The sequence below is a fragment of the Alternaria conjuncta genome (assembly GCF_024043145.1).
Source record: "Alternaria conjuncta strain BMP 0040 chromosome Unknown scaffold_6, whole genome shotgun sequence".
In the NCBI taxonomy this organism is placed as follows: Eukaryota; Fungi; Ascomycota; class Dothideomycetes; order Pleosporales; family Pleosporaceae; genus Alternaria; species Alternaria conjuncta.
The window spans coordinates 630,637-651,396 of record NW_026250095.1 but is presented as its reverse complement, the minus strand read 5'-3'; the positions used below and the strand labels follow the sequence as shown (position 1 = coordinate 651,396).

Genomic DNA, 20,760 nt, shown 5'->3' with positions numbered 1-20,760 from the left:
GCCAAGAGCTGTTTTGAGATTTTTACCCCAAAGATACCCAGCACATGTTGTGCATATACACTAGCCAATAGACTAATTCAACATATCTCTACTACCGTCATGTGTGATTTGAGCTGAGCATTTGATGACGCTAGAGAGTGAATTTGCATCAGGACAGGGGAAGTAGCTGAGTGGTGACGGACTTCGTGTGGAAGAAACTCCGGAAGGGGATTTGGATAATAAAGTAATAGATAGGTGTATAAGGAAAATCGTGCGGTAATGTGCTGCTACAACAGCGAAGCGCGTGTCTTTCGATCTGTCTTTAGCCAATAGTAAACGCCGTCCCTAGATGCAACCAAGTAATACGCTATGAAAGGAAAGAAAAGAAGATGCCAGTCTGAGGCTCGTTTGAAGAAATTATACACTGCGCTCTGGACTTTCACCCTCGGCGACCACCGCCACACCCAGCCCCCGATCGGGAGACTGGAGAACGAGTTGTTCGTGCCGCCTTGCGCGAATGAAATCCGATACACTCTTGATCAAGATGAACCAGCCGACAATCATCAGGCCGTACGCTATCCAGTCACTGCCTGTGATGGCACTCGCTGCGGGTGTCATATCACTACCCCCTGTGTTTCCACTGCCGACCTTGTCCGGGTCAAAGTCGTGCGCATTCGGGTCGTTTGGAACGCCACCGTCGAACCCTTGTCCGGGGTTATCGTTGCTACCGTTGTTCGGGGAGAGTACGGCGGAGCGGAATCCGAAACCGAACTGCACGAGCGTGATACCGAGACCAGCGCGGGATCCGTTCTTTGCGGCGTGGGTCGTGTGGAGGAGGTAGGTGAGGAGGAATCCGACGAGTTGGAAGGACATGGAGATCATGGCGTTCCAGAGGAAGCTGAAGAGGGAGCCGACGGGGAGGCCTTCGACAAAGACTTCATCGCCAAAAGTGCCGGGAGCGAGGATGGTGGTTTCCCAGTAGGGTGGTGTCGCGTCTGCGGCAGCTTGTTCATATGTCTGATGCATGTTAGCAGTGATTCACGCGACTTATCGTTAATCTGATACGTACTGGAGGCTTCTCCTCGGCATCCTCCCCTCTGGTAGGCTTTGCGCTGAGATTTGCCCAGACACCACCGTTTCCTCCACCGTACACCCGTCCTGGAGTGGGCGCTTGTGTGTTGAATACTGGCAGTTCCGTCACTCTCCTTTGGATGCCCGGTGGCGCCGCTTCCTCTTCTGTCCTCGGATTTCCCCGCATCAGCCGCTGCCGATCGTCGCGCCCATCGTTATCGTCGTCGTCATCCGAATCCGAGTCGAAGGTATCGGCGAGTGTGCGGTCTTCTTCGTTCGTTATCGGATCCTCGGATAGGAGATGCCGTGATGTGCCGTTTGGTGATGATGCGCGCGAGTGGAAGGAGGGTGGTGGCGAGGCCGGGGGCCACTGCTGGCCGGGTTGCAGGGTCTGGGGAGAGTCTTCTTCGTCTTGGGCGGCTACCTGGATTAACGCATTAGTGCTGTCGTTGCGAAAGCAATATAGGGGTTTCGCGCAGTCGCATGGTGGTCGGGATGGACCGGGGCAACGCACCCTCTCGTAGCCCTGGCTAGGCATGTTGCGCGGATAACCGGATGCGTGACGTGAAGGGGGCGATGGGATATCTGCTATCGGGTGTCGTCAAGGCGGGGAGTCGTAGGAATAGGTAAGGCAGCGAGCGTGGACGAGAGAGACGGCGGTTGTAGGAGGGAGGTGCAGGTGGGTGGAGCGTGTCAGGCGGCAGGTGCAGTGGAGGAGGCGTTTCAAATGCAAGTTGCTCGCTTTTGGGCCATGCGACACGGCTGCTGCGCCACGATCCAATAGCGCCTGGACCCTGGTTACCGAAGCATCATCGACTTTGAGGCCGAACAAAGTGAAGAACTTCACTTTTTTTCCAATTCACACACAACCATGGCGAATACTGTGAGTACACAGCAGTGCATTGTAACACACTCAGCTGACATAATCCAGATAACAAAGCAATACACTCGCCTCCTCGCTCTCTGGCCAAAAGACGCTCTGCGCCCAAATTTACCCTTCACACGCGCAATCGAGCATCATGGCAAACCATTCGGCGTCCAACCCATAACACCCACCCCCGAAGAGGGCGCAAAGCCCCAAGCGCCCGCACCCACAACACCGGCCGCATCTTCGCCGCCTGCGAATCCCAAGCTCGAGCAAGCCCAAGTAAACGCACTATTCTCGTTACTAGAGAACCGATATAGCACAAAGTATGCGCTATCACCGGGGGTACTGAAGCCAACATCTGCGCCAGAGCACTACACTAGGTTGATGGAGGAGATCGAGCGGGCGCCTCAGAAGACATGGTGGGAGGCCAAACTGGATCAGTGGAAGATGAAGATTCGATGGTCTTGAGGAACGAATTTACGACCCTGTATTATACTGTGAAGAATGTAAAATAAGCACAACATGTCATGGACACCCGAACATGCCCTCGCTCGCCTTGTCCCGATACGGCAGGCGCGCTCGTCTCTTTATGGTTCAATCTGCTGCGCGACACTGCGTTCTCACCACTCATCTTCACTATCACCTTGCCTAGAGACGCTATGAAAATCCGCTCTAGCCATTCTTATTTACACTACTCTTTGCTCAACTTCCCCTCCAAAACACCGCGACAAAACCAACGACAACCGCCAATTAACTATCTTCTGCAGCGATGTCGGGACAGATTGAGGAACCGGCGATCGAATTCAAGTCTGAACATGGGCGAATCCTGCAGACAGAAGCCTTCGAGTGAGTTCTTCACTTCTTAGAAAGAACCAATATTGATAGCGTTTAGCCTCTTCGACACGATCACAATGAACGTTGGCAATGAGGGAACCAAGTTTCCGGTCCATGAAGCTGTCATCAGGAGAAGCTCAAAGTTCTTCGACAAGGCCATGAAGGAAGAGTGGGCAGCATCTCGTGTTGATGCGCGCACCGTCACTCTTGTCGACGAAGACCCGGCTATCTTCAAAATTTACCTTCATTGGTTGTACTTCAAGACATTCCCTACTGTCACCACGAAGAATACAGGGAGCTTCAATCATGAGACCGGTATGCTTGGCAAGAGCTACGTTATGGGAGAGATGCTCATGGATACTGCATTCAAAAACGCTGTCTTAGTCGCCTTCCGTGACGCCCTTCTCAATCAGCCTTTCTACAAGCCACTACGTCCCGGCTCCAGCATAGTCAAGACCATATACGATGGAACTCCGGAGGGATCCCCCGGCAGGCGCTTCATGGTTGATGTGTGGGTCAGAGAGGCGAAAGAGAATTGGGCTATTCACCTTGACGATATGCTGCTCGCCTTCACGCTGGACTTGTCAAAAGCGTTTATGGCATGTGCGAGGACACCCAATTCAAAGATGACTTCGTGGACAACAAGCATGAAGGACTTTATGGAGACATAGCATTAGTCACAATTGGCCGTCTGTGAGAGAGACTTACCAGCGTGGCGTCTCGCACACGTCGTCACCGCTAGGGTATTTTGGGGAGTCGGAACAGCTGATGAAGGAATTGAAGATTACATAAGTAGCATACATCAGGCCGTTCTAGCATTTGCCTCCAAGTAGATGTAATGACAAGCAAGCCCGGCTCGCTTGATCTCGGGGGTCTGTCTAACCAGATCTGCGCTAGCCTGTGTCGAGACAAATCCACCTTCCAAGCAGCGTCACCCAACTGACCCTCCTGTCTTCTAATTCACTTCGATCACATCATGGACATAAACCCTGGACGGCTAATTGAGCATCGAGCCTTACCCGCTTTACCCACCGAACTATGGCTCACCATATTCGAGCATGTGGTCACCTCCGACACCCACATTTTTAACCAATCTCTCGAGTACAGAAGAGAACGAACGCGTGATCTACAGAGACTTCAGTATGTATGCAAGTCGTGGAAGGTACAGACAATCCCGAGTTAACCCACGTTCTTCTTATCTGACCTCTCGCAGGACTTGGTAGAGCCACTTGTCTACCGCCATCTGTCGATCGACGGCAACAACGATCTAGCATCCAACCGCGTCACAGCTTTGGCCCATCTTCTTGACCATCCTCTCGACTCCGATGCGCCGAAAGCTACTTGGGTGCGCTCATTCTGGATCCAAAGAGATGAGGGCGTAAGCCCTACTGAACCAGCCTTGATGGCGTTGCAAGCTGCACTGCCCACTCTGCTCTCCCGCATGACGAACTTAAGCGAATTGTTTTGTCGTTTTGATCTCCAGCGTCCGCAAATCGCAGCTATTGTACACTCTCACGGCCCACAACTTACAAAGCTGTATATAATCATTGGACGTCGCCTCATCCGTATTCAGGAAGCGCTTTCTCTTTTAAAACATTTCACAGCCCTCAGAGACCTCCACATGGGGGTTAGAGGCCGAACGCGCGGCTTGGACGATGTTGAATCATCTGAGTTCCCTCATCTGCGCTTGGTCGAGCTGGATGCAGAGTACGCCACCAATGAGCTAATAGGCTGGCTCACACACTCGGCTATGCCCAAGCTTTCAGCTTTTGCAATCCGGAAGCCGCACGATAACTGGAGGAAATTGAGTAATCTGCCTGCTTTTATGGCAAAGTACGGTGCCGGCTTGAGAATGCTGCAATTTGACGATAGCCAACTGGCCAACATGTCCGAGGTCTTTGATCACACATCCTCTCTGGAAGTATTTGATACTTTCGATGCCACAGGGCCTCTCTGTGATGTCCCTGTATCAGTCACTCAGATTGTACTTCGTCGGTTTCCAGAGAACATTGGTTACGGAGTTCAAACTCTAGAGTCATTGCTTCAGGTCGTCGGGTCGTTGCCGCCGGACAGGAAGTTACATGCCATTCGCATGTGTTCAGTCAACGACTATCTCGAAAGAGAGCCATTTCTCTGGCGAGAGAAGATGAAAGTGGCGGACACGAGAAGGATGGAAACCTGGAAGAGATTTAGGTATAATGTGAAGAAAATGCTAGACCTGGGCGTTTCACTTCTAGATCAACAGGGTGTTGCTCTCGCAAACGTCCTCATAGAGATGGGGGAGTTTCCAGAAGCGGATAGTGAAGAGGAAAGGGACGAAGAGAACGACGCTTAGGAATACTCGTGGTGTATGAATGATGTGTTTCAGCAATCACCCTACATGGCCCGCGTAAAACCCTCACACTCTACATCCCAGTGCGACGGCCATACTGGCCCTTTATACCCATCCCAGCCACCACACATCATCCCCACCGCAAGTAGTAAGCCCGCTGAGCTCGGAAAATACGGCGTCGGCACTCTTGTTCCCCCCTCTGGCATTCCTACTTCATCAAAAGCATTGTTCACGTCAAGCAACTGACTAACTGCGCGTTCCGCATCTCCTCTCCTCGCTTCTGTGATAGCCAGCAGTGGGAAATCCCAGCCGTATGAAAAGGGAAAGTTCCAGGTCTCGTGTACTTTGGCGATGGTGTTGTTGAAGATTGTCATGTTCACGCGAGAGTCTGGGGGCAACCAGCCATATATACCTAGAAGTCCCGGATGATCTTCTGTATATTCGGGGGTAGTCCACATGTTTGGTATACCCTCATACGTCACATACGCGTCCTCTTCAATGGGGAAAGGCGCTAGGTTGTCTCGTACGTGTACCCAGGACTCCGGAGTAAATTTGTTTTGCCGCGCTTGCCACTTCGACGCTACGTCGAGACCAAAGCGCCAGTACGCTAGCTCGAACGTCGGATTAATCGTCTCGTTGGGATTAGTATTCTCAGAGACTGGATACATGGGCGGCCCAAGATCGTATTGATTCGTTGCGGAATTCCAGAAGGCATAACTGGCCATGAAGTCCGCCACGCCTGTCAGAATCTCATCCCATTTCTCGAGAGTCTTTTCGGTCGGGAAAGATCGGTATTCCATCTCGGCGAAGTACATGGGATGCGGTTGTTGCCAGATGAGTAGGCTGTTGATCTCGCCTGGCGCAGATCGACCGCTTGGGTCACTCATCTTGCCGAGGCGCGCGCCTTCGTATCCTTGCTTTTCAGCTCGTTCGAAGCTGCTGGGTAGAAAGCGCTCATAGACGCCGATACTGCGATCATAGAGGTCCCATTTCTCCCAGAACATCCAATGGGCTAGATGCCAGAAGACCATTTCCAGGTGAAATTTGCCGTACCATCCATTGTTCACCAAGCCAGACTCTTGTGGGGGATCGTTACCAGCCCCGTTGACCGCAAGAAGATACTGAGAAAGGATGGTGCGACGCTGTAGCTCATTCGCAGAGGCATTGTTGGCTGATGGAAGTGACACGAATGCACCAGTCGACCAGTAGTCTGCCCACCAGCTTTGTGACTTTTGCTTGACTGTCTCTGCAGTGTAAGAGACATTGGCCACCCGAGGAGCGTATGTAACAGTGAACGAGAGCGTCTCAGATCTCTGACTGGCGGCTAGGATGTATTTGTGCTCGTTTCTGTGCAGGCGCGAGAGGCGGGCATAACCTTCCCAAGCGATATCGGCCGTGTATGTTGTTGCATCCAGTACATGCGTGATCGTCGCACCTCTGTTCCTGTATTCATCCGTCGTGGAATGGTTGGAAGTAGCGTTGAAGAGACCAACAAATGGTGCATCGAACTTATTTTTCCCCGTCGCATACGGGAAATCAAAGAAAGCGCCCAGTCCTGCAGTCCTTACCAGGCTGGACGATATGTCTACAGCGATAGTGTCGGTTTCCGGACTTGCAACAGTTGTCACCACAACCTTTTCTCCGTTGATAAAGAAAGTGGATTTGATGACACCTTCCCAGAGCTCCAGCACCTGCTCTTTACCAGCAAGTAGGTCTTCGGTGACGTTCCCTCCTGCGATGCCGCCGAACCACAGTCCAACTCTTCCCAAATTAATACGATGTGGGTTCGCAATCATCCATTGACTGATGTCCTTCTGTTCTGGGTTGGGCTGCGCATAGTTGACGAGGCGATCGTGGGTCCACCAGTCAACACCAGTGTAGTCTGATGGAAGCGTTTGATTTGGTGTCGTTGGCAGAGATTGGTTGTGCCATCCCCAGGATGAAAGAGTATTGTGCGGCAGAAAGGTCTGGAGTCCGGTAATGTCTACACCGAACGCGAAGTTTCCGTTGCCAACCTGGACTGGGCTGTATGGGTTCGATTGGCTGAGCTTGATATTATACTGCTGGACAATCGACTTGCGATCGATTTTGCTCTCCACGACAGGCGATGTGAGAGAGAGTAAATATAGAACTTTGGCCCACTTCCTTAGTCGCAGTGGAAACATAATGGCTTTGTGATTCGTTAGCAACGCTTCTACCCGCTCGTCTTTATATAGCTTATGACGGCATCCTCTCCCGCCCTACTTTGATTAAGTTCCCGGTTGATCGTCCCCAGCGGCGGGGTCAACCATTGATTGCATAGCGTCGGGATAAATACCACCGAACACCATGAGATACAGTCACGTCCTGCTACACATCAGCAATGCGATGAGTGATCAACCGGTGATGTGCGCAACCGAGAATGTGCCCAGGTGGGGCTGTGGGCCACCGGCACGTGCACGCGCGTAGCACGCTAGTAGGCTTATCGATAACGATCTTGGGAAGAGCGGAAAAGTTTTGGCAACGTGAAACGCGGGTTCCAATCGCAACAACGAAGATGTCCAACGGAAAGAGCAGCGAACCAAAAGTTGACGGCGCGAAGGACCTCCCCGTGGAACTGAAGAAAGGCAAGAAGAGAAAGAGAGTTCAGCCAGCGAAAGATGGCTGGAGTGGCAAGAAGGGAGCCGGCGTGTTGATCAAGTTCGACCATTCCGACGATGACACCCCCAGTTCTACTGCAGAGCACCCTAAGCCCGTCGCCGAGCCCAAACGAACGGAAAGTGTTGTCGAAACTCCAGTTGCGCGGCAAGCAGAGGCGTACAAGCGCACGAAATTAGATGCACCTCAACCTATCAAACCTCAACCAAACCCCGGACAACAAGCTCGACCAAAGAACAAACAGGCCGACAGACCTCGTACCTCTCAACAAGACTTAAGAGTGCCGTCGCATGTCATTCAGAAGCGTGATGAGTTGCGGCTTGTCCGCAAGTCGCTTCCAATATGGCCTCAAGCGGACATCATCAGAGCAGCTCTGCAAAGAAACAACGTCCTCGTGCTGACCGGAGAGACTGGTTCCGGAAAATCGACACAAGTGCCGCAATTTTTGGCCAATGAGTCCTGGTGTACCGGGTGTATAGCGATCACGCAACCTCGAAGAGTGGCGGCGATCTCCCTGGCACGACGCGTCGCGGATGAGATGGGTAGCTTACTTGGAGACAAAGGCCCTACTGCCAAGGTTGGATATAGCGTTCGTTTCGACACTGCGGCTGGAAAGCACACCAAAGTCAAGTTTCTGACGGAGGGTATGCTGCTTCAAGAGATGCTCAGAGATCCCAACATGTTGCAGTACAGCGCCGTTGTAGTAGATGAGGTCCACGAAAGAAGTGTAAATGTCGACTTGATCCTTGGGTTCTTACGCAATCTATTATCCGCTAAAGAAGGTAGCGTGGCGAGGAAGCATCCGCTCAAAGTCGTAGTAATGAGTGCTACGGCAGACGTGGAAAGTCTCGTCAAGTTCTTCGGAGACAGTCAGCCTGTGTCGAACACCGAGAAGGCGATCGCGAAACCTACTACGGAAAGTAAAGGAAACGTTTCGACATGCTTTGTAGAGGGACGGCAATACCCCGTCAAAACAGTATACTTGGCGCAACCAACACAAGACTGGGTCGAAGCAGCTCTCAAGCTCGTCTTCCAAATACATTACAAGGAGCCTCTGCCAGGCGACATACTGGTCTTTCTCACAGGTCAAGATACTATCGAGGGACTCGAAAAGCTCATCAACGACTATGCTGAGAACATGGACGACGACGTCCCTAAACTTCTTGCGCTACCTCTTTTCGCCGCCCTTCCACAACACGCCCAACAGCGCATCTTCCAGCCAACGCCCTATCGCACACGCCGCGTCATCCTCGCAACCAACATCGCCGAAACATCAGTCACTGTCCCTGGCGTTCGCTTTGTGATTGACTGCGGAAAATCGAAGATAAAGCAATTTCGCAGTCGCCTAGGTCTCGAATCGCTGCTTGTGAAGCCTATCTCCAAGTCCGCAGCTATCCAACGCAAAGGTCGAGCTGGTCGTGAAGCGCCCGGCCAGTGTTATCGGTTGTATACTGAAAACGGTTACAAAACTATGGAAGAACGTACCACGCCTGAGATTTTGCGTTGCGACCTCAGTCAGGCTATTCTGACAATGAAGGCGCGAGGTGTTGATGACGTACTCGGCTTTCCATTCCTTGATCGGCCACCACGAGAAGCTCTAGAAAAAGCTCTTCTGCAACTACTGCACTTGCAAGCGTTGACAGATACCGGTGAAATTAGCGATATTGGTCTCAAGATTGCCAAGTTCCCGCTCATGCCCACGCTAGGCCGAGTGCTAGTCGAAGCAGCAAAGCCAGAGCGCGACTGCCTACTCGACGTGATCGATATCATATCCGCACTCAGCGTCGAAGAGGTCTTCCTGAATCTTGTCACCGAAGAGCGCAAAGAAGAGGCAGAGGAAGTCCGGCGTGAGCTATATCGTCGAGAAGGCGATCACCTCACACTTCTCATTACTGTTCAGCGATACGCCGCCGAACTGAAGTCACAGCGTCGCGCTTGGTGTGACAAGCACTACGTATCCCACCGCGCAATGGAGAACGTAATGAACATCAGGAAGCAACTGCGGGAACAATGTAGACAGCAGAAATTGCTCGCAGCTGACGACAAAGAGTCTGATAGCGCACCTTCGGAAGCTAGGAGTCAAGCCATATTGGCATGTATGCTGCGTGGTTTCATCTCCAATACAGCAAGATTGATGCCAGATGGTAGCTACAAGACGATGATTGGTAACCAAACGGTGGCAATTCATCCCAGCTCAGTGCTGTTTGGAAAGAAATTGGAGGCTATTGTGTTTAATGAGTTTGTATTTACTGGCAAGGCGTGGGCGAAGCGTGTCAGTTCAGTCCAGCTAGACTGGGTGTCTGAAGTAGTTGAGGCCATCATGTAAATTAGGCGATAGCGTTTTTATTTCTTCAACTAGACTTTTGTTCTTGAGCAATATATGTACATGCCAAGCTTCAACTTCCGCAAGCTCGTCTCTGGTACTATCTTCTCCTCCCCACTCCAGCGCCTTCCTTATCCGCCAGACTAACGACCTCACCGATGCCCGCTGCCTCCTGTTCATCTTCAAGCGCACGAATCTCCTCCCTGCAATCCCACCACTTCTCCTCTGCCCTCTCGAATGCCATCTTCTTGACTTCTTTCGGACTCTTCTCTGCGCTCTTTCCCTTCCTGTCCAACTCTTCCAGGATGATATTCTGCCATTGCTCTGAAGTGCGCGCGTAAAAGTCGCGCAAGGATTCGAAGGGACGGGGGTGTGGAAGCGTGTCGGTGAGCGCGGATATCTCTTCCTGGGGACCAAGGTCTTCGGAGTGAATGGGTGCAACGGCAGGAGATTCTGTGACACTCGTGGGTGCTGTCGATACAGACTTGTCGTCCTCCTCACCTTCTTCATCGTCCTCAGAGTCTTCCTCATCTTCTTCGTCCGAATCGGCTTCATCCTCACTGCCTTGCCAGTCTTCGAGCTCGCGCTTGAAGATTTCGGTGACACCATCCAGATGGTTGAGATTGACAGACCAGAGTTCGTCAAAGGTAAACTCGCGGTCGCCTTTCTCGTAGGTACCACCGTAGATATAGAGTGTATCAGCTTGAACCGTAAGTGCGGCGTTGAAACGTGGATGTGGGAACTCGAATATCTTCGGCTTCTCTGGACGTGCCTCTTCCTCTTCTTCCTCTTCCTTCGCTTTCTTCGCTTCGTCGTCAGAATCCGCATCTGTAACTACACCGGCTTTCATTTCGAGAGCCTTGAGATTAGCCAGCAGCTCTTCTTCTGCGGCCTTGCCACGATCCCGTCGGCTGATGTTCGCTTGCTGTGCAGCCTTTTTGTTTGCGTTCAGCTTCGGCCGACGTAGAGTGAGTGGCATATATCGGTTGCGCTCGACATTCCAGATGAACAGCTGATTGAAGAACTCAGAGTCAATGCCCTCTTCACTCTCTTCTACATCATGCACACCACCGAAAAGAACACCGCGACCCTTGTGGTAAGCCATTGTCGCACCTGCACGTGGTGGGTTTGGCGCATTCGCGGGCTTCTTTCGCTTCTCCCAAGACACAGTTGGAAGGGTAGTGGATGGTTGATCAGCAGGTGGTGGTGTGATACGTATGAACCAGGTGTCGTCGTGAACCTTAGGCTTTAGCACCATGCGTGATGCCGGACCGCCACTGCTGCTCTTCTTGCCCTTGCCTTGTTGCTGTTGCTTGCCACCAGCTTGCGTCTTGACACGAGAGTAACCGCCATAGATGACTGCGCCTTGCTCGTGCGGCAACAAACTGAAACTCGACCGTGCATCTGGTACTGCGCGAGCTGCTTGCAGTTTTGGCGTGTGCCATGAGAAGTTGACGCAGTCGTAGATCCAAAGATCATTCAAGTATTTGGTAGTCGCAGACGTATCCTGGAAACCTCCAAATAAGATGATGTACTGTTTGAAGCCAACCATGCGATGTCCACTCCGTGCTGGTGGGGCAGCGGTCTTGCTCTTTCCCTCCATGCGCGTCCATTCTCGAGAGACCGGATCGAGCTTCCAGAAGTCGTTGTAGTGATAGAAGGTCCCTTGCTTCGGAGAGCTGAACTCTCCACCAAACAGGTAGATTTCTTTCGTGTTGGCAGCGCGACACCAAGCGTGTCCAGATCGAGGAAGTGGTGAGTTCGGACTTGTGACCTGCTTCCAAGAATCCTGCTTGACGTTGTAAATCATGAGATCGTTGAAGAACTTGGCGGTGGCTCCGTTGAAGTATTCGCCTCCGAACAAGAAGATCTCATTCTCGTTCGCTGGATTGGCGAGGAGGGTGCTCGAAGTTCGGGCAGACGGCGGCTCAGCGGGTATTTCGGTGATAGCATGGTGTTGTTCCTGCTCTTTTGCATATTGGGCTAAGATATCATCCAGGTCAACATCTTCCGCATCAGAGTCGACTTCCTGTGTTTTGGATGCGACCTTTTTGTCTTTCTTGCCTGCCTTCTTCTCTTGCTTAGCAGCCTTTGCAGCCTTAGCTGCTGCTTTGCCTCCCGCTGCCGCCTTCTTCTTATCTTTAGCCATGTTTCAGATTCGAAATCGAGACGACGCAGTTGTGTAAAGGCAGTGTGGTGACTACTCGGTCTGCGGTGGAAAGTTCTCCGCGTTTGCCCCTCAGTTGTAAATTTTCCCAGCGCCGACGTTGATGATACACCGCCTTGTTCCTAGTGATGCGAATGACGGGTCGAACAAGGCTAGAGTGTTTGAATCGTAATTATTGTAACGATTAAGCGCAAACTTACGGTTGCGGATTGTCGCGTGCAGCGCCTTCAATATCGCCAATCCTTCGGAGCAGGCACTACGGAGTTGGGGGCTTATCGATAAGACCGTATACATTCACTCCCCACTTTGCACCCGACACTTGTTCAACTACGAACATGATACAAGCAGCAAAGATCCTCGAGCAGAGAAGTCACTTGGTGCCTGGTAATTACGTTGTTTCTGTTTTATCTACAACGACTCATGGCTAATTACAGATAGGCAAGCTCCGGATAACGGAGCACTTCTTCCAGGTACCCAGAGATTACTGTATGCAGTCCTCTCATTCATTAGACAACAGATGAATCTGAAACTTATGGCCTTGGATAAGGCAACTGATCTGAAAATTGAGCGATGACAAAGATTGTGCTGACAGTTCCATCTCGAAGTGAACCCTTCAGCAGGAACGATCCAACTCTTCGCTCGCTCGGCTCTGAAAGCCGAGAAGCCTGCAGACTACACACCCACTTCGCACCTCGATCGCGCGAAAACTCAACTCCCATGGCTCGTCTACTTACAGGGCGGCCCGGGCTTCGAATGTCGTAGTCCCGAGAAGGTATCCTGGACTCAGACCATTCTCGAGAAAGGCTACCAAGTGCTCATGCTGGATCAACGTGGCACTGGTCTCTCAACTGCCATCAGCCAGTCAAGTCTACAATTGAGAGGCGATGAGAAGGTACAAGCAGAGTATATGAAGAGTTTCAGGGCTGATAGTATCGTCAAAGACTGTGAGGCTGTAAGGAAAGCCCTGACAGAAGACTATCCCGAAGAGAAGAAGAAATGGAGTATCATGGGTCAGAGCTTCGGCGGCTTCTGCTGCTTGACCTATCTGTCATTCTTCCCCGAGGGAGTCAAAGAGGCGTTCCTGTTCGGCGGCCTGCCACCCCTCAGAGACGGGCCTGATGAAGTTTACGAGCGGCTTTACGCGCGTGTCAAGAGCAGGAACGAGGGATACTACGCGAAGTATCCTGAAGATGTCGACCGCGTCAAACGCATTGTCAAGCTTCTCTCACGTTTCGGAGATACTACGGTGCGTGTACAAGGCGGCGAAGGCTATCTCTCTGCACGTCGCTTTCTACAACTGGGAATCTACTTTGGCAAGCACGGAGGCTTCGATGACGTCCACGAGTTTGTGCTTCGCGCCGATACCGATCTGACCCAATTCGGACATCTTACACGACCTACTGTACTCGCATTGGAGGCAGCGCAGAGCTGGGACTCTAACGTCATCTATGCTCTCCTCCATGAACCCATCTACTGTCAAGGCCAGGCCTCGAATTGGTCTGCGGAACGCCTACTCCCGAAATATCCCGAGTTCTCACTCTCGCGCGTAGATGGAGATGAGCCTGTCTACTTCACAGGCGAGATGATCTACCCTTTCATGTTCGATGTTTACCCGGAGCTCGCTAAGCTCAAGACTGTTGGTAACCTCTTAGCTGAAGAGAAAGATTGGCCGCAACTGTACGACAAAGAGCAATTGAGAAAGAACGAGGTACCGGCGTATGCTGCAGTCTACATGGACGACATGTACGTTGACCTCGACCTGAGTATGGAGACGGCGAACACCATCAAAGGCTGCAAGACTTTCATCACGAACACAATGTATCACAACGGGATCGGTGCCAAGACAGACGAAGTGTTGAAGCAGATCTTCGCTCTGAGAGACGATGTCATTGATTAGACACGAGGCTTTGTCGAGCATCGAGACTTGTCGGCCGGAGTATGACTTGGGGAACATATCTCAATTTCATTGGTTCATAACCTGCTGCGCTTGCTCCAATTGCGCCTCTAAGTCAATGTCCCAAATCCATCGCATTCTATGCTTATAGCTTTCCTCAATTTTGTCAAGGTCGTCCCCGAACAGTTCGAATTCATACATTTGACCAGCTTCGTGGCTTGTCTTCACGATCTTCTGCGTCCTCTCTCGTCTGACTTGGTCGAAGGCGCTGAATGCTCGCTGCAAACCATTGACGTCGTTCGCGTCCTTGACCAGATTGGCGAGGATGTAAGAGTCTTCTATACACTGGCCGGCACCAGCCCCTTGGTGAGGCGTGGTCGCGTGCGCTGCATCTCCAAGCAAGCAAACGCGGCCCTTTGTGTATGTGTCGCAGGGTGGATGCTCGAACAGCGCCCAGATGTCTGGCTTCTGCATGGCCTTGACAATCTTCGTGACATGTGGGCCCCAGCCTTGGAAGTCGTCTTCCATTTCCTGTTTCGATGTGGCCACAACCCACTTCTCGTCTTCCCAGGTATCGCGAGAGCTAAATGCAACCACTGTGGCTGTTAGCAAGACAGCACTTTCGACGATGACTAGCCTTACCGTTCATCGTATTGCCATGCGCAATTGGAAAGGTGAGCAAGTGGCCATGGTATCCAAGATACATCTGGCTGTTCCGCGCTGCATCATCACCCAGTATCTCCACAGCTTCATCCATAGGTATCAGCCCTCGATAAGCGTACTTTCCGGAGAATACAGCCTTGGAGGCAGGGTTATCTCTCCCAACTAGCCACTTTCGCGTTAAAGACTTGATGCCGTCGCATCCAATTACAGCGCTGTGTTGTGCGGTGGAACCGTCAGCGAACGTGAGCACTACACCTCCAGAGCCATCTTGAGCCTCGCCCAGCTCTACAAGTCTCTTATCGAATTTGGCAACACCGTCAGGCATCTCTTTGACGAGTTCGTCAAGGAAGTGAGCTCTGTACACGCCGCCGCGTCCTCCTCCCGAGTGCATAGGCACATCGAACAGGGCATCGCCGACCTTCTTGCCTTCCCTCACGTATCCTTCCTTGTCTTCTTTCCTAGCATCACCCACCCGTATCGTGAACCATGAGTCGGACTTGGAATTGTCCGCATTGCCTGTCTTGCATTTCAAGAAAGCCTGGTATATTTTAGGAGACAGGAGCTCCATGGCACGGCCGGCATTAGGTCCAAACGCAACCCCAGCACCAATTTCGCCAAAGTGTGGTGCGGCTTCGTAAATCGTAAGCGGGATATCGTACTGGAGGAGGCCTATGGCGAGGCAGAGGCCGGATATCCCACCGCCTACTACGGCGAGCGAGTAGGATTTCGAAGACGAGCCCGTGGAAGCCATTGTGATGTCCCGAGGGTATAGGCGTGCGGTTGGGGAAATGTCTTTCAATGTGCTGTTAGCTTGATATCAACGGCGCGACTGCATCGTGCAATGGAAAGAGAACTTGACGCTTGCCAATCACCGTTATGCGCACTTACCTTGGTTCTGATCCGAAAGTCACACCGACCTCGGGACGATGAGAGACGACAGCTCACTCAACGTCATTGACTGCGGACTTATGCAATAGCCCTGCAGCACCCAAATAACAAATCATCCACTTGCTAACACGCGACGGCATACGCGTCATATTAGCAAGTGCACTACCCGATACCGAGCGCGTTGCAGAACACCCCATCCGAGAGAGCAAGCGTCTGGTGGCGATAGGCGACGCGCTGCTATGTGGGGTCTGGAAGGTAAACATGTGGGGTAAGCATTCGGGAACAAAGTCGGCGGTTGAGGCATCGCGCGAGGGCCCCAGGGATTCTGGCTGGCGCTAAACCATTTGGAAGACCAAGATGCCGCTTCGACCTAACCGAGTGCCGAACACGACCTGGCCACGATGCCTTCTGAAAGCGCGATCTGCAATGGGCGTGCATCCCTGACGCATCTGGAATTTCCGATAATCGTAAGTTGCTGTTCGCGTGTGTGTGAAGCCCTTCCTAGGCAGGTGTAAACGTGACCTTCGTCCTAGCCTCTATGCCGTCATCAGGTCGCTCTTTTGTACATCATCATTACAGGCAATACCCTTCTCGACCCACTGACACAAAAACACCCGCTGCATGTACTAACGTCGTAATAGTTCATCCTCAATACTGCCTGGTTTATTGCGTTTAGTACCTCTAATTCCCGCTAAGTCCGATCATCGATGCCGCCTACATCCTACGCTGCTCCACAGCCTCCGAGTGAAGAGGGGGAGAAGCCAGTCACAGTCTTAGTTACGGGTTTTGGAGTAAGTTTTAATCTCTTTCCTGTGCCGATAATCAATTCAAGGCCCCTCAATCATGTCTAAGTGAGACCTGGATCAACTTTCTCACATTCCGGTGTTCCAGAGCATGCCTTGATCTGCCTCATCGACATGTTTCCAGCCAGACGGTTGGGTGGATTCAAGAAAATTGACTAACGTAAACCTAGCCCTTTCTAGAGAAGTTCCCAAAGAACTCTTCTTGGGAGATTGCGTCTACGCTTCCGGCCCTGATACCAAAGTCGCCCAAGAACCAAACGCCGATAAACATACACGTTCACTACGAGCCTATCCGCGTGGCATACAATAATGTCGTCAATCTCGTTCCCGAGCTCCTTCCACCAGCCAACCCTCTCTACCCTCCTCCAGATGTCGTGCTGCACATCGGCCTAGCAGCTGGACGGAAATACTTCGCCATCGAGCAAGGGTCTCAAGGGCGTGGATATGGGAAGATTCCTGACGTAGATGGCCAACGATTCGACGATTCTGAAATGGAAAAGCACTTCCCATCTTCAAAGTATCCGCCCAAGCTGAACACTAGCTTTGATACATCCGAGGTCCTCGCACACTGGAAAGCCAATCTGGGGTACACATCTGTTGATGGCACTACGACCGACGAAGGATGCCCCGACGTACGGATTAGTAACGATGCTGGAAACTTCTTGTGTGGCTTCATCTATTATAACAGCCTAGCGCACTACTTCGGTATCAAGCAAGATGAGAGGCCTGTCGTGTTCCTCCACGTACCCGATCTAAGTGATAGTGCGGACAAGCTGAGAGAAGGATGGGAAGCTACAGTCGCACTAATTAAGGCCTTGGTCCAAAGTAGACGGAAAGCGGGTGGCAGGGTCGTTGACGGAGATAAGAAGAATGAAAAACGGGAGAATGGCACCGAAGGAACGCACACGGATAACAACTTTGCATAGAAGGATCAGAGAAAGGCGCAAGGAGTGGTGGTTCTCATGCAAGCATACCACTGCCAACCCGGATTGGTTAGAGCAGAACGCCCTTTTGAGCCCCGCAATATTCTTGGCCGTAAGCATGGGGATTCATCAATTGGTTAGACATCATCTATATCTCGCTTCCAATCGACTGTTACGCCCGTAAGGGGTTCCTCGGGTGGATGGCTATCTGAGTCACAGGGAACTGAGTAGTGTTTCCAATAAGTCTTGTCTTGGCCAACGCGTGTTGAAGTGATATACGATATTGAGGATGTTGCAGATATGCCTCCATATCTATACCGACAGCGCTGGCCACAATCAGTACCCGGGAAGACTGATGTGATCTTGGTTAGCTCACCATTAAACCTGTCAACAATATGCCTTCATCAACACTATCTACCCAGCCAGCTACGCACATCCTGTCCCTTGCAAACTACACGACTCGTCATCTCGTTCCCCTCACCTCCAAACCCCTTACCCCCCTTCCCTCCTCCTCCCTCCGCCTCCGTACCAAAATCCTAGGCCTTACAACAAACAACCTCTCCTACGCACGCATCGGCCACCTAATGGGTTGGTACGACACATATCCGCTTCCTTCTACAACACCACCTCCGTACAACTATCCTACCAAATACGGTCGCGTTGCTGCATGGGGCTATGCTGAGATACTAGAAAGCACGGTCGAAGGAATCGAGAAAGGAATGAGCGTATACGGGTATCTACCGAGCAGTACCGAATGGGAGGACGTAACTGTAGAAAGAGCTAGAGATGCACGAGACGGGAGTGTAATTCAGGATCAGATTGTTGTAGTAGATGCGCATAGACAGCATTTGTGGAAGCTGTATAACCGGTATCGTGTTTGCGGTCCACTTCCACAATCCGCTGGCGAGATGGAGGAAAGAGATCAATTGGGTTGGGTAGCGTTGATGATTGGGCCGTTTACGGTTGGCCACAATCTTTGCCACTATGTCTTTGCCTGGCAGGTAGACGAAGAGGACATTCGGAAGAGGAGAATACACCCAACAGGAAACGGCGAGTGGAGCGCTGAGGATGCCGATCTGGGAGGTGCTACGGTTGTCGTGTTGAATGCGAGTGGAAAAACAGCTTCTTGCTTTGCGTATGCGCTCCGAAACTATCGGCCCGTTGATCATCAACCTAATCGCATCATCGGAGTTGGTTCGAAAGCCTCTATCGACGTGATCAAGAGAACGGGGTGGTACGATACCGTAGTTCTCTACGACGATTACGACGACACAGTTGAGCAGATCAAGATTTCCGGTACATCACGTACCCTACTCTTCGACTTCGGCGCTCGCCCGGGAGCAAACGCAAATTGGCGGTCCGCGCTGTCGTCATTATCGCCCAACATCCCTTTCACACTGGTGACAGTCGGTGGTGAAGTCGCGCCTCAAGACCCAGAAAAAGCAGCGCAACGCCTCGCCGACAGAGCTTCGTTGAACATAGTCAATGCAAGTTTGTTGCAAGAAAAGGGCATTGAGGTGGCTGGAGAACAATACTTCAAGGATTTGTATGCGGCTTTCGATGCATTCTGGGCACGGGCCAGAGACTTGGGAATGCTAAAGTTGAAGTGGGGTGAGGGGCTGGACGATTGGGATCGAGGCTGGGAGTTGTTGTGTAGGGACGAGGTCACAGCTGACGTAGGTCTGGTATACAGCATCTAGGTACTCTCCCTCTGTCAACCGAAGGTTTGTTCAAGAGAAAGGCGTAACAGATCATGGCTTTGGGGATCGAAAGTTCGGACGCGAATGCATGCTGTATGTCTGTAGACCACGTCGTTGAAGAGTTTGCGTGCTGTTGAATCGGTACCATTGTTTATAATGAGCTGCTCAAAACCAATTCGCAGAGAGAAGGGCTTCAGCGCCAGCCTTCGCTAATGTGAACATGAAATGTGATCGAAAGGAGATTCCGCTGAGGGCCAAATACATCCACTCTAAAACGTGTGCTGAGAAAAGAATTGACGTTGAGATGGTAGATGACGCCCATCATCGCTTACCCCATAGGCCTTGCTGAGTCTCTCTAATCCTCCGCTCTTGCTCCTGTATCATCTCTTCAGTCTGGCCGTGGCCGTTTCCTCTGCTGTCGATCTCCATAGGGTCATCAGGCTCCTCCGCGGGTTGAGGAATGTTGGCATGAGGGGCTCCTCTCCGTGGTTCAGCGGATCGCTGGCCATCCATCATGCCAGCGGCACCACCTGCTCTCAGTTGGTTGATGGCGCGAATCGTGTCGATAGCTGCGTGTAGTGTGCGGCGCGCATTGAAGTTCTTCTTGACAGTGGGCAGTAGATCCTCCTCTCCATCGGCGTTGTTCTTGCCCAGCTCGGTGATCCAAGGATGTGAGAGCGCTTCGTGGGCTGTCATGCGGGCGGCGGGGTCGACGGTCAAGCAACGGCGGATGAACTCGCGGGCAGTAAGGGAGACACCTCTCCAGTATTCCAAGGGTGTGAAGGAGTAGTCTGCGACTAAGATGGCCTGCATCTCTTCGAGGTTGGAGTCGCGGTCGAACGGAGTGTAACCGCAGAGGAGAAAGTAGGTAATAACTCCAATCGCCCAGATGTCACTACCAGCAGAGTCAGCAATGGATCGCAAAGTTGCGCAGTATATCTTACACTGGTTTTCCATGTCCAGTCTTTCTGAAAATCTCAGGTGCCATGTATCCTGGTGTTCCGCAGGTCGTCGTCAGGACATGGAATTGCTCTTCATCCATAATGCGAGACAGTCCGAAGTCGGCAATCAACAAATCAGCGTTATCTTCTGGAGTTCGGAACAATAGGTTCTCGGGTTTCAAGTCTCGATGTACGATGCCGTGGTCATGGAGGTATGCGACAGCAGAAAGAGTCGCACGGATGAGATCGCCAGCATCGGATTCGTAGTAGTTGCCCTTTCGGCAGATACGGTCGAATAGCTCGCCTCCAAGCGCAAGGTCGGTAACGAGGTACACTATGGTAGAGGTCAGCTGGAGATTCAGCCCAGGCAAGCCTAACACGTACGGTTGTTCATAGTTTCGAAGTAGTCGACAAGCGTCAAAATGTTCCTGTGGCCCATGGATACTCTTTTCAAGACAGCGATTTCGTTCCTGACCTGGTACCTGTCAGTCTCATTGTTCATCAGTTGCTTCAGGCTGAGCTGACCATGTGCTCTCGACCTGCCATGAGCCGCTTGTTGATGACCTTGGCCGCATAGTATCTTCCCGTGTCGATATGCACGCACTCCTTGACTACAGAGTAGCTGCCTGCGCCCAATGTCTTGCCGGTCTTGTATCTGCAAGGCTGCACTTGCGCCGCAGTCTGCGCGCCTTGCGCTCCAGACGCACCGTTGGAAGTTCTAGTTGCCATTGTTGAGT

The 20,760-nt window shown here is 51.9% G+C and overlaps 12 protein-coding genes across 12 annotated transcripts; 7 read left to right on the top strand and 5 right to left on the bottom strand.

The window, feature by feature from the left end:
* Window positions 1-396: 396 nt before the first annotated feature.
* Window positions 397-1,588, bottom strand: J4E85_004602 (uncharacterized protein; the record flags this gene model as incomplete). Its single annotated transcript, XM_051468858.1, has 3 exons — window positions 397-996; window positions 1,049-1,474; window positions 1,565-1,588. The coding sequence occupies 3 exons, from the start codon at window positions 1,586-1,588 to the stop codon at window positions 397-399; spliced, it is 1,050 nt and encodes a 349-aa protein (XP_051327073.1).
* Window positions 1,589-1,921: 333 nt separating this feature from the next.
* On the top strand, window positions 1,922-2,386 carry J4E85_004601 (uncharacterized protein; the record flags this gene model as incomplete). Its single annotated transcript, XM_051468857.1, has 2 exons — window positions 1,922-1,933; window positions 1,982-2,386. 2 exons carry the CDS (start codon window positions 1,922-1,924, stop codon window positions 2,384-2,386), a joined length of 417 nt encoding a protein of 138 aa, XP_051327072.1.
* A 443-nt stretch (window positions 2,387-2,829) lies between these two features.
* Window positions 2,830-3,423, top strand: J4E85_004600 (uncharacterized protein; the record flags this gene model as incomplete). The annotated part of the gene is made up of 1 exon (XM_051468856.1): window positions 2,830-3,423. One exon carries the CDS (start codon window positions 2,830-2,832, stop codon window positions 3,421-3,423), a length of 594 nt encoding a protein of 197 aa, XP_051327071.1.
* Window positions 3,424-4,502: 1,079 nt separating this feature from the next.
* J4E85_004599 (uncharacterized protein) lies at window positions 4,503-5,087 on the top strand (the record flags this gene model as incomplete). Its single annotated transcript, XM_051468855.1, has 1 exon — window positions 4,503-5,087. The coding sequence occupies one exon, from the start codon at window positions 4,503-4,505 to the stop codon at window positions 5,085-5,087; it is 585 nt and encodes a 194-aa protein (XP_051327070.1).
* Window positions 5,088-5,128: 41 nt separating this feature from the next.
* Window positions 5,129-7,249, bottom strand: J4E85_004598 (uncharacterized protein; the record flags this gene model as incomplete). Its single annotated transcript, XM_051468854.1, has 1 exon — window positions 5,129-7,249. The coding sequence occupies one exon, from the start codon at window positions 7,247-7,249 to the stop codon at window positions 5,129-5,131; it is 2,121 nt and encodes a 706-aa protein (XP_051327069.1).
* Window positions 7,250-7,620: 371 nt separating this feature from the next.
* On the top strand, window positions 7,621-10,047 carry J4E85_004597 (uncharacterized protein; the record flags this gene model as incomplete). The annotated part of the gene is made up of 1 exon (XM_051468853.1): window positions 7,621-10,047. One exon carries the CDS (start codon window positions 7,621-7,623, stop codon window positions 10,045-10,047), a length of 2,427 nt encoding a protein of 808 aa, XP_051327068.1.
* Window positions 10,048-10,144: 97 nt separating this feature from the next.
* J4E85_004596 (uncharacterized protein) lies at window positions 10,145-12,193 on the bottom strand (the record flags this gene model as incomplete). The annotated part of the gene is made up of 1 exon (XM_051468852.1): window positions 10,145-12,193. The coding sequence occupies one exon, from the start codon at window positions 12,191-12,193 to the stop codon at window positions 10,145-10,147; it is 2,049 nt and encodes a 682-aa protein (XP_051327067.1).
* A 353-nt stretch (window positions 12,194-12,546) lies between these two features.
* Window positions 12,547-14,108, top strand: J4E85_004595 (uncharacterized protein; the record flags this gene model as incomplete). The annotated part of the gene is made up of 3 exons (XM_051468851.1): window positions 12,547-12,595; window positions 12,650-12,697; window positions 12,817-14,108. 3 exons carry the CDS (start codon window positions 12,547-12,549, stop codon window positions 14,106-14,108), a joined length of 1,389 nt encoding a protein of 462 aa, XP_051327066.1.
* A 66-nt stretch (window positions 14,109-14,174) lies between these two features.
* J4E85_004594 (uncharacterized protein) lies at window positions 14,175-15,519 on the bottom strand (the record flags this gene model as incomplete). Its single annotated transcript, XM_051468850.1, has 2 exons — window positions 14,175-14,701; window positions 14,748-15,519. The coding sequence occupies 2 exons, from the start codon at window positions 15,517-15,519 to the stop codon at window positions 14,175-14,177; spliced, it is 1,299 nt and encodes a 432-aa protein (XP_051327065.1).
* Window positions 15,520-16,363: 844 nt separating this feature from the next.
* J4E85_004593 (uncharacterized protein) lies at window positions 16,364-17,385 on the top strand (the record flags this gene model as incomplete). The annotated part of the gene is made up of 2 exons (XM_051468849.1): window positions 16,364-16,447; window positions 16,630-17,385. The coding sequence occupies 2 exons, from the start codon at window positions 16,364-16,366 to the stop codon at window positions 17,383-17,385; spliced, it is 840 nt and encodes a 279-aa protein (XP_051327064.1).
* A 392-nt stretch (window positions 17,386-17,777) lies between these two features.
* J4E85_004592 (uncharacterized protein) lies at window positions 17,778-19,082 on the top strand (the record flags this gene model as incomplete). Its single annotated transcript, XM_051468848.1, has 1 exon — window positions 17,778-19,082. One exon carries the CDS (start codon window positions 17,778-17,780, stop codon window positions 19,080-19,082), a length of 1,305 nt encoding a protein of 434 aa, XP_051327063.1.
* Window positions 19,083-19,403: 321 nt separating this feature from the next.
* Window positions 19,404-20,752, bottom strand: J4E85_004591 (uncharacterized protein; the record flags this gene model as incomplete). The annotated part of the gene is made up of 4 exons (XM_051468847.1): window positions 19,404-19,977; window positions 20,027-20,357; window positions 20,408-20,498; window positions 20,549-20,752. 4 exons carry the CDS (start codon window positions 20,750-20,752, stop codon window positions 19,404-19,406), a joined length of 1,200 nt encoding a protein of 399 aa, XP_051327062.1.
* Window positions 20,753-20,760: the final 8 nt, after the last annotated feature.